General features: G+C 37.6%; 1 protein-coding gene across 13 annotated transcripts in view; it reads left to right on the forward strand.

Moving 5' to 3' along the window:
* Positions 1–12,367, forward strand: part of LOC126365822 (uncharacterized) — a 182,930-nt gene that overhangs the window by 159,129 nt on the left and 11,434 nt on the right. For all 13 annotated transcript variants that reach the window (XM_050008432.1, XM_050008439.1, XM_050008433.1 and 10 more), the window contains one exon: positions 5,271–5,381. In XM_050008432.1, coding sequence (XP_049864389.1) covers positions 5,271–5,381 — 111 coding nt within the window. The remainder of the gene's footprint in view (positions 1–5,270; positions 5,382–12,367) is intronic.

Below are 12,367 nucleotides of genomic sequence, written 5' to 3' on the forward strand. Positions count from 1 at the left end.
TCAAAATCCTCTATTCCCTATTCATTTCAACTTATTATTGTCCATATTTCACATCTGCAAAAGGCTACATTCCATACACATACTTCCTCTAGTCTAATTCTGTCAGCATTACTGGAGCTAATTTGACTACATTCCATTCCCTTTGTTTCACTTTTGTTGATGTTCATATTATAACCACTTTTCCAAACACTACCCATTCTGTTCAATTGCTCTTCCAAACCTTCTGCTCTGTGACAGAAATACGACATAATCAACAAACCTGAACGTTTTTGTTTCACGTGCCTGAACTTAAATTCCCTTTCCAGATTTGTCTTCAGATTCCTTCACAGCTTGCTCAGTACATAGATTGAATAACACTGGAGTCAAGTTACAAAGCTGTCTCACTCCCTTCTCAACTATTGCTGCCATTTCATGTCCTTTGAAACTTATAACTGCGGTCTGGTTTAGCAGATGGTAGATTGCACTATTGCATTGGTTTTCTTACTTAAGGTTATTCCAACTATTTTTGCATAATTAACTCTCCACAGATACAAAAAGGAAATTTATACTCATTAATTGGGTATGAGGCATTTCTTCTTCTGAATTATCCCAAAACACAAACCATAAACCTTCACAGACTTAGAACAATAGTCACTTCCAACAATTGTCAATACTCTCGATGCTTAGATGCAAGTTACAACAAACACATGACTCTGTGGTTACTAAAATCCTGGATGCAGATTTATGAACTGTAGTTTGTGTTTTTCAGTTCTTTGTAAATATTTCTGTTATATTTCAACAGTTAAACCTGTCAAATAAATAAGTTACGGCAGAGACTAATAACCAATATGTAGTGTTTCCAAGGATTTTGATAGATAAAGGGTAACGTGTCACAATAAAAGTGGGCTGAATAGCCAAAAACTGATTTCATTTTGAAGTTCAACACAAATATATTAGCAAATAAAACCATTCACATCCTTTGTAACAGAAATGTTGTTGACAAGTGATAGTTAATGAAAGGAATAAATAGTTGGAGGTAGTGAGCTGTCGACAGGTGCATAAACAAGATGAAAATGTTGCCAGGCTTTCAGACAGTAATCTCTTCAGGTATATATGCACTGCCAGACTAAAAAGTGAAGCACACAGAACACATGCTTGGGTGCCAATGTAACTTCATACATGTACATATCATCAGCAGGTATGTAAATGATTACTTGCAGTTCTCTGCTGTAGGTTGGAATGGCCACCAGAGTGCATTAGTGTTGCTCATATTTAGTGTTTCTACCAAGCCCACTTGGGTATATTAAGGTATTCGAACAGCGTCTGATGTTGAGTGATCACTGTAAAAGGCACTGATATGCTGCAGATTTGTGGCACGTTCGGATGTGACAATAGCCTGATATTGGACACAACTGTAAATTGAGGGTTGTCAAATTTCCCATTGACCATGCCTGACAACAATAAGGTAAGATCAATATTTTGTGTACTGAGCACATCATAAGCCCTTCATACCAGCACCTGTCATCCGAAAACTTCCTGCAACATTCTGAGTTATCCTGCACCACTGGTTGGAGACCAACAGCTACCAGACTAGGGAATTAACATCCCATGTGCAGGATAACATTAATACCACAACTCAAATGGCTGTGTTTGTAGTGGTGCAATGACCGCAAAGCATAACTGCCAATAAATGACATTGGACTGTGTGCGGCAGTATGCTGCTGTTCTGTACTTTCCCAGATAATAATAATCAGCAAATATGGTAGCAATCTAGGAAGAGGTCCCGACTCAACACAAGAGGTTTCATTTTAAATTCTCTTCTCTTTCTGGGTGATAAATTTTGTTGTCTGGAAACTTAGCAACCTTTTCATCCTCTGACAAGTGATTGTCTACTGCCTGTACTTCTTCAATTATTTGTGTCCCCCTCCCTTCTAGAACTTTCTAACTTTCCAGTATCTCATTGACTAGCATTAAAATATAAATGAAAATTAAGTTCTGTGGTAGCTGAACGATGCAAGTTTTGTGGATCATGCTATTGAAGGAAATGATACGCTTTTTGATTAATGTTATCTACATCTACATCTGTACTAAGCAAAGAACCTTGTAACATACAGTGATCAGTACTTCTGATCAGACCCTATGGTATTCAGAGATGAGAACTCACAAGGGGAGGTAACAACATTCAGCTCTTGGATTTAGTTCAAACTCGATACACTTTTAATACTACACTAGGACAACATAATGTGCAAGTAGTAAGGTGTACCAATTATATGAATTTGATAAAATATCAAGATAAACTTTATGCATGATTGATGTATCAGTACATTGCGATGCAGTGCACGAGATGGCAGCAGTCATGTGGAGCAGTCGTGGTTAGCATTCAAGTGCACTGGATCACTGGATTAAGTCTCACTCGTATAATTTTTTTAAATTTTTTCCCCCCGCCAACTCTAGTTACATTATTTTGTACATATTACATTGGAAAGGTAATATGATGAAAATACACGTGTATTTGCATGGACTTTTATTGAATTTCGAATGTTATTTGATTTTTTGCTAATTTTATTATGACAACAAATACTACATTTATAATTACAGTAAATAAACAACCAAATGCATAAAGTTTTCCTGAAAATGTGTGCCTTTCATGATATCCGAAACCTTGTATACCTGCAATTGAGTAAGGTACTGAGAACTGCTTGGCACCTGGATGCTTTGATCTATAGGCACAAGTTTCAAGGACAGGGGACAGGCTTGGAAAGACCAAGTCAAACATCAATAAATAAAGGTGTAAATAATTTCAATCAATAATACAATGAGGTACAAAATGCCAGAATGTGAAGGTAAGATATGATTAATTGTTACAGGCACATTTCAAGAGGTGTTCATTTGACATTACAAGTTGCAGGATGATGTTTTTCATATAGACACAGAAAACATAAATTAAAATACCTTATACTCCATTGAATGAATGCAATTTCCCGCATGCACAAGGAATCTCCTAAATTTGTAAGGCGAAACAAAGCTCATCAAAATTTTGAAAAATTTCTCTTCCTTTTGACAATTTGGAGCAAAATATTCCTAACACAACATTTTTGTAAATACCAATACCAAAAATTGGCAATTTACAATTGAATGCATTTTAATAACATCTTCAGGAGAGAATTTTTTTGTTTGTTGTCAGTCAAATATGGACAAGCTTGAAAGTGAAAGTGCTTGATAAAGCTTTAACTTGCTTATATATTTGTTGGAATAATAAAAATTATTAACAGCAAAACAACATTGGAAATTAAATAAAAGTGCATGCAAATGCACATCTCTTTTCATAATATTATCTTTCAAATTCAATATGAACAAATAATATGACTAGTGAAGAAGAAGAAGAAGAAGAAGAAGTAGTAGAAGAAGAAGAGCAGAACTCAGTCCAGCTATCCACCAATTCTGAAGCTTTAACACTAATCACATTCCCGCCGCCAGCTCATGCTTAGTGTCGCAGTGCACTGGTACATGATTGACACACAAAACTTCTCTTGCCATTTGCTTGAAATCTCCTAAGCAATATGTCTTATTGGTTTCACATTATGTTGTCCTAATGAACTATTAAAAGTATGCAAAGTCTGAAGCAAATCTGTGATCCAAACATTGTGGTCTCCCCTTGTTAGTATGTCAAGTTAATGTACCTCAGTACAGTTCATCAGCTGTGGTTGTAAATAGGATTAAAGTGAAACTTCCTGGCAGATTAAAAATGTGTGCCGGACTGAGACTCGAACTCAGGACCTTTGCATTTCGCAACAAGTGCTGTACCATCAGAGCACCCAGGCATGACTCATGCCCCGTCCTCACAGCTTTACTTCCGCCAGTACCTTGTCTTCTACTTTCCAAACTTCACAGAAGCTCTCCTGCGAACCTGGAGTTCTGCAAGGTTCACAGGAGAGCTTCTGTGAAGTTTGGAAAGTAGGAGACAAGATACTGGCAGAAGTAAAGCTGTGAGGATGGGGTGTGAGTCATGCTTGGGTAGCTCAGATGGTAGAGCACTTGCCTGCGAAAGGCAAAGGTCCTGAGTTTGAGTCTTGGTCTGGGACACAGTTTTAATCTGCCAGGAAGTTTCATATCAGCGCACACTCCACTACAGAGTGAAAATCTCATTCAGGATTTAAGTGTATGCACATGTGCACCTCAATTTGCATGACTTCGGGTTTATATTTGCTAATCAACACTGCGTGATGATGAATCTTGTTAAATTCTAAGTCAATATTGCTACTCACCATATAGTGGAGATGCTAAGTCACAGATAGGCACCACAGTTCCTTCCTGGATTTTCCAATCTTTCAATTGTATGTAATATTTGTACATCAGTAAATACTTTGGAAGGAAAAGTAATTATTTTTATCTTGAGTGAAGTTGGAAGTGTGCATTGGTACAGATATAGAACAAAATACAGCATTTTATATATACTGATTATTAAATACAACAAATTCATGGAAGGAGGCATTAGACGTGTGGGGTTTACTCGTGGTAAAGGAAGCAGAACATCTGTAACTGTCACAGTGTGGAATCACTGACTCTTGATTCCACAGTCCTAAAGATTTTTGCTCTTGCAGTAACATGTGCAATATGGACATCTGTCGGCAGTATACCGCTGTCTGGTGAGGCATATTGTGAAAACAACAACCATTTTAACTGAGTTGAATATGAATACGTAATAAATAATTATAAGGATTTAGGTTAAAACTCTGTTTTCTAGTGTCACTGCTTGAAAGATGTTATTCACGTCCTCTATTCTTATGTAAAACAAAGAACATGTAATGGCCAAAGAAATTGAAATGGATCGGATGTTATAATATGTATTAAAGAAATTAAGTGATGATACAAGACATTGATGGAGCACTGTCTAGTAGATTAAAAGTTAACGATATAGTTTCCCATCATATAGTATTGACAGTGGATTAAATAGATTACCTAGGTCATGTAAAATAAAATAAATATTGCTGATGCAAAGGCAAAAATGTATTTTCTTGTGTACTTTTATTAAGATGGGAGAACATATGTTTATCAACAATACTGCCACCATATAAACGAGATAATACAGTCATTTTTATGTTGAGTGTAAGCCTACTCTTTCCATCTTAGTAGTTACGTTTTCGATGCTCTGTTGTGGTTATTACTGAAGCTATAACTGCTTGGCTTGTGTACTATAAGTGGGCACTATATTTCAGGTTCTAGCCCATATTTTAGTGAAAAATGTATTTTATTTTAAATGCTTATCTTTAGCCCTGTTAATATTGTTGCAGGTTACAAATTCCCATGAGGAAGGAGTCTACTGCCTTCCCCATGCTATTGATCTACTTACAAAAAAGAGGCATCACTTAAAATACTGCAAGTTGATGTATACGTATGATCAGGTAAATTTCCTTCTGCATTAAAAGAATATTCTGTTTAAAGTGCATGCAATTTCAGACTGATATGATTTTTTGTGACCCATACATGAGATACGCGTCTGTACACATTTGATATACGCAGTAAATGTTCAGTTCAAAAAGTAGCAGGGGGCTCTTAGTTTATTTTTACTATGAAGATTTCTGAGAGTATTTTTAATGCTGGCATACAGCTTAATGACATGTACTCTGATGTTTGGAAAAACTCCAGTACTGTAGAAATAAAATCTATCATTGATAAATTTACATTTTCATTTCTCTTAATTTTATTTTGCCCTGTGAATATGATGGTATTCACTTGCTGTATTAGTGTGTTGCTTTTTGTTCAATAGAATATAAATATTTCTCGGGGTAGTCTACACAGACATGGATGCCTAAATGTGAGGGGTGGGGAGTGCTTGTGTGTATGGTAGATGTAGAGTAGATAAATATAAAATACTTTGCTGTTGCAGCTGTGACAAAAAAAATGTAATAAATATCAATTGAGAAAACAGTAAAATTATGAGGTGGAATTGTTGGCCACTACTTAAGGAGGAGAAGTGCTAAGTGCTACTTTGAGACACATGTAAAAAGGTAGAAAAAATAACTATTTGTCTTTTCCTCCTGGGTGAGGAAAGAGGGATAGGTTAAGGAAAGTAGGGGTTGGGGGAGAGGGCAGGGTCATGTACACCATAAGTTGAGATGGACCCACACAGGTGTTGAGGACAAGGGGAGATACATATTTCATACAAAGCACTGGTTGTTATGCCCCCAAATATTTGGGCTACAGTGAGAGTGGATTTTGTTTTGCTCATCAGTACCCACTACTTTTTGTGTGCCTTGAGTTAACTTAAAAAGAATGCATTCTTCATCATCACTACACTATAGTTTCGAATTTATGTCAACAATAACATCCATTTTCGATTCTTGTTTTTGGTTGCAAAGTTTTTGTCTAACCATGGTGTTCGTATATTTCAACTGGTAGCCAACATTTCCCACAGTTCTTTCAGCTTCTCTGAATTGCATATGTGGGAACTGCCCCTCCAACACATCCTTAAGGTGTCCTCTAATGGGACATGAAAACATTCATGGACAACGAGCTGTTGACATAACAGCATGGAATTCCGCATTCCACTACATTGCAATGTGTGAAAGCAAGAATGTGCCAAGTCAGATTTTTGGCTCGAGGCAAGAAACACGACCATTGAGATGCAGCATTGGTATTACATCACAAGCAGAACTTAGGAGATGCCATATTGTATTAAGTCCATGGAGTTGAGCTTTGTGTTTGGTAGTTTTTATATTCTAGAGTATGGAATATGAATATATGATGTTTTGAACTACAAGTATCTTGAGATCTCTCAAAACAATCATTTTAAGTATAAACAATATTATGAAAAGGATACGTTGCTAATCACCAAAACAATAGGGATGTAATTCATAATAATTATGAATTTCTTCCAGTTGTTATGACTTCATGAACAACATGGCAAAAATTATGATTTGTTGTTGATTTATAAATGTAAGCAGTAAAGTGTTCAAAAGGATGCACAAGAAAAAATCATTCTTCACCACTTGAATTCCCAACAATACAGTTCGTATACTTTTTCTTTTCTGCATGCGTAGAATTTTGATTACACCAAAAGTCATACATGGTATATGAACTTCATTCATTGTAACGTGTGACCAGGTTGTTGTTGTTGTTGTCTTCAGTCCTGAGACTGGTTTGATGCAGCTCTCCATGCTACTCTATCCTGTGCAAGCTGCTTCATCTCCCAGTACCTACTGCAACCTACATCCTTCTGAATCTGCTTAGTGTACTCATCTCTCGGTCTCCCTCTACGATTTTTACCCTCCACGCTGCCCTCCAATGCTAAATTTGTGATCCCTTGATGCCTCAAAACATGTCCTACCAACCGATCCCTTCTTCTAGTCAAGTTGTGCCACAAACTTCTCTTCTCCCCAATCCTATTCAATACCTCCTCATTAGTTACGTGACCTATCCACCTTATCTTCAGTATTCTTCTGTAGCACCACATTTCGAAAGCTTCTATTCTCTTCTTGTCCAAACTAGTTATCGTCCATGTTTCACTTCCATACATGGCTACACTCCAAACAAATACTTTCAGAAACGACTTCCTGATACATAAATCTATATTCGATGTTAACAAATTTCTCTTCTTCAGAAACGCTTTCCTTGCCATTGCCAGTCTACATTTTATATCCTCTCTACTTCGACCATCATCAGTTATTTTACTTCCTAAATAGCAAAACTCCTTTACTACTTTAAGTGTCTCATTTCCTAATCTAATTCCCTCAGCATCACCCGATTTAATTTGACTACATTCCATTATCCTCGTTTTGCTTTTGTTTCTGTACAAATTATAAATAGCCTTTCGCTCCCTGTATTTTACCCCTGCCACCTTTAGAATTTGAAAAAGAGTATTCCAGTCAACATTGTCAAAAGCTTTCTCTAAGTCTACAAATGCTAGAAACGTAGGTTTGCCTTTTCTTAATCTTTCTTCTAAGATAAGTCGTAAGGTCAGTATTGCCTCACGTGTTCCAACATTTCGACGGAATCCAAACTGATCCTCCCCGAGGTCTGCATCTACCAGTTTTTCCATTCGTCTGTAAAGAATTCGCGTTAGTATTTTGCAGCCGTGGCTTCTTAAACTGATAGTTCGGTAATTTTCACATCTGTCAGCACCTGCTTTCTTTGGGATTGGAATTATTATATTCTTCTTGAAGTCTGAGGGTATTTCGCCTGTCTCATACATCTTGCTCACCAGCTGGTAGAGTTTTGTCATGACTGGCTCTCCCAAGGCCGTCAGTAGTTCTAATGGAATGTTGTCTACTCCGGGGGCCTTGTTTCGACTCAGGTCTTTCAGTGTTCTGTCAAACTCTTCACGCAGTATCGTATCTCCCATTTCGTCTTCATCTACATCCTCTTCTATTTCCATAATATTGTCCTCAAGTACATCGCCCTTGTATAAACCTTCTATATACTCCTTCCACCTTTCTGCCTTCCCTTGACCAGGTATGAAGTGATATATTTGTGCAGTTGTTTTCTTTAATAGTCACATGATGGCTCTTCCTGGTGACATGTGTCTCTTTAGTTGTGACATATTAACAAGTATTTTTTGAATTTATCATAAACAAAGTAACATATAACGCTCCTCTAGTGCATACTAAGCATGTGGTGCAGCAAAATGTGTGTGGTGACAGTACCAGGACTAGTGCACTGTTAACAAACAGAATTGTTCAAAAATTTAGGGAGAAATGCTCAAAATCGTGTCCTGTTTACCACATCTGATTGACGTGTTATGTAGTGTGTGCAGCCAGGATTTTTCAGTTGTGCATGGTGGAAGAGACAGTTGGTGCAAACAGACAGTGAGCAAAATTCATTCATATACAGAGAAGCTGAGGGACTAGAACAAGAATTTAATAAAAATTTTTACTAAATCCTCAGGAGATGATAGTTTGGTAACAAACCCAGAGTTCTTATGTACAACATGCCTTGTTGAGCTCAACTGCCTTGAATATGCAGAGATCATGCAGGACAATTGTTCAAGAAAATGTTTCCAAATTAAAAAAAAAAAAAAAAAATAAGCCTCAAAGTCTGGTTGTGCGAGAACAAAAACGGAGCACTAGTTGAACTGTGGCTTCTACAGTTGAGGGAATGGTAACAAATTAATGAGGTCCCAGTCTTGTGCTCTGGCAACAGACAGCAGCAAAGATATGAATGGCAAAAATCTCTACCCAGTACTTATGTTGCTTTTCGATGCCGAAACAACACAGATTGCAAGTGTGATTCTCTCAAAAAGAATGACAATACAGTCAAAGGAACATTCAGTGTTTTGGATAATGAACTATAGAAGAGGGAGAGTCCATGGAATAACTGTGTAAGTTTTGCATGTGACAATGCACATACTGTGACTGGTGTTTTCAAAGGTGTAAGTTCTCTTATTTTTTTAGAGAAAATATTAATATTCATGTGCAAGGCTGTGCTTGTCATCTTGTGCATGTAGCTGCTTAAAAGGACTATAATAGTCTCATAAATATTAATATTGAACAGTATTTAATTGACATTTTTTTATTACTTGCTAAAGAGCTCAAACAGGCAAAATGCTTTTAAGGTAAGTCAGTAAGTCTTTGGTGAAAAGCCACACAAAATGTTTAAGTATGTTTCCACTAGGTGGTTGTCTCTGTGACAGTGTGGTAGAAGAGTAAAACCCTTTAAAAATGTTCTGCGAATCATATCCAGATAAGTCTATGTTGAAGTTTCTACAAGTTAAGGCCCAGTTTGAAAGTCCATCTACTAAGCTTTATCTTTTGTTTCTCACCTCTGTTCTTCCACTTCTCAACTCTTTCAATATGTTCATCTAATAAGAAGCCCCATTTAAACTTCATTCAGAATTAAATAATCTTTTCATTGATTTTATTGTTCACTTTGTGAGAGCATCCTCAGTTTCGGAGGCTGATAGTAATTTGTTTCGTGTAAATTTTGGGTCTCTTAAGGTACAGAAAAGTGACAGTCATTGGGGCAAACACGAGGGCTTACGTAAAGGAAGTTGCTCTAGATGAAACTACATTGAAAAAATTTTATTCCAATGTCAGACTGTTCTGAACAAAAAACATGTGAATACATTGTGAACAAATGGCCAGTTAAAGACAAGTTTCTTAAGCATATGTAAGCTGCTGATGTTTTCCAATGGAAAGTGAAGATTTTTTCACCCCTCCCACCCTACCTCCTTGTCGATGCTTGCACTGTCCAGCACATTACTAATTGGCTTTCTTAGAAGTTGGCATCTCTGTAAAGGTGACACTGTGGAGCTGCAGACAGACACTGCTACACACAGAGCTACACAACAGTGCTTAGATTTTGACAGTTGCCATCCCTTCCATGTCAAATGTTCCTTCCCATACAGCCTAGGCATTCAAGGCAATGTATTCAGAGTGCAGACTCTGTACAGCAATACACTACCATTCTCACTTCAACATTCACTGGACATAATTACTCCACCAGCCTTGTTCAGAAGCGGATTCCTCGGGCCATCAGATCCAATAATGGTACTGCTGATCCCTTCAAAAAACAGCTTAAGAGTGCACCTGTTTTCACACAGTATTATCTTGATCATCAATGTATTAATCAGCTACTTTGACATGGCTGTGACTTCCTAAAATCATGCCCTGAAATGAGGTCTAGTATGTCAGACATTTTTCCCACCACACGCAGATTAGCTTTTGCCCCTGCCTCCACAATATCCTAGTCAGACCCTACTCTCCTCCTACCACCACATATACCAACCCTGTAACTGGCAAAACAAACTGAGAGCCACCTGTGAAAAGACACTTGTTGTGTCCCAGATGTTGTGTAAACACTGTTCAGCCTTTACATTGGTGTGACTACCAATAAGTTATCAGTTAGAATTAAAGTACATAGGCAGAGGATCTGCACTAGCAACAAACAATTGACACACATTCTTATTAATTTAACAGAAGTGTTATCTGCAATGGTTGATGTTATTTATTGTAAATAATGTACTTACTGCAATTCTTGTTGTATAGGCCAAGGACTGGAATGTTTCCCCAGTGGCCAGAAACTCATGTGGCTTCAAGTTTGTAAAAAAGTAAATAAAAGTTACACACTGGAAGTTTTTGCTATTATGAAACTTTGTGTAAAAGATATATACCTGTCTCTTTATTTTATGGCCTGCTTCATGATTTTATCTTGCCACTAAATATCTTTTTCAGGGCTGGGAGTAGCTTTGAAAAAAATCTATTTGAATAAAATTATGAAACCTATGTATTGAAGTGTGTTACTCCAAATTGATGGTAGTCAATACAACATAAAGAATATGGTTATTATGCAAGCATAAAGTGACATTTAAAACTGAAAATGTGATGAAGAAGATTCAATTGAGTTAACAAATAACTCTACTATAAACTACAGTGTGTTGTACAGAATATGTAATGTTCCTCTACCAGCAATTCAGTTTAAATATATCAACAAGTCCAGAATCTTCCATACTTCTTCAACTTTTGCTAACAGAGATAATGCAACTGTATTCTGTACATCTATTTATATAAACAAACTGTGTAATTAGTGCACCAGATGCAGCCAACAACTGCCTCTGGAGAGTGCTGGAGTCTTAAATCCCGATGATGAACACATTTCACGAACTGTAGCAGGACATTTAAGAGCATGTAACAACCACAAAGGATACCATGTATAGCATACTTCTCAATGAGAAACATATCCCATGTGAGGATGGGTTTAGGTCCTGCAAATCCCCTGTCAGCACTCCCTGTCTAACGTGTGTCACTGTTGTTGCTACCCCCTTCCCTCCCCCTGTCTTCTCCTCCTTATTCCTCACTGCTTTGCTCTGACCATCTTACTCTAGTCAATTATACTTCTGTGAGTCTATGAATCTTCATCTCCCTTGTTCTCTCAGCAGACACCTTCTCCCTTCTTTCAGTTTTGTCCCCGCCCTGGTTCTCCCAACCTCGTTCGCTGTATTGAACACATTGTTGCCCCCTGACTAGGCAAGAGGGTTCAGTAGTTAAGACACTAGACTCAGGGTGAAATTCTTATCCAGACTTATGTTTTCCATGGTCTCCAAAATTGCTTGAGGCAAATACCTGGATGGTTCCTTTGAAAAGGGCACAGCCAATTCCACCAGGGTGAAATTCCTATCCAGACTTATGTTTTCCATGGTCTCCATAAATTGCTTAAGGCAAATACTTGGATGGTTCCTTTGAAAAGGTCACAGCCAATTCCACCCAATCCTCCATCCTTCGCAGTCTGAACTTCTGCTTCATTTATGACGCCCTTGTTCATAGTGGAATGTCAAATCCTACTTTTCTTTCCTTCACTGCTACCTGTACCTACATTAGGGCGAGTCCACTCATGTGCGACACCCCTACCAGTGCTTGTCTTTGCCATTCCTCCTCCTCCTCCTCCTCCTCCTCAC

The sequence above is a fragment of the Schistocerca gregaria genome, chromosome 4 (assembly GCF_023897955.1).
Source record: "Schistocerca gregaria isolate iqSchGreg1 chromosome 4, iqSchGreg1.2, whole genome shotgun sequence".
NCBI lineage: Eukaryota > Metazoa > Arthropoda > Insecta > Orthoptera > Acrididae > Schistocerca > Schistocerca gregaria.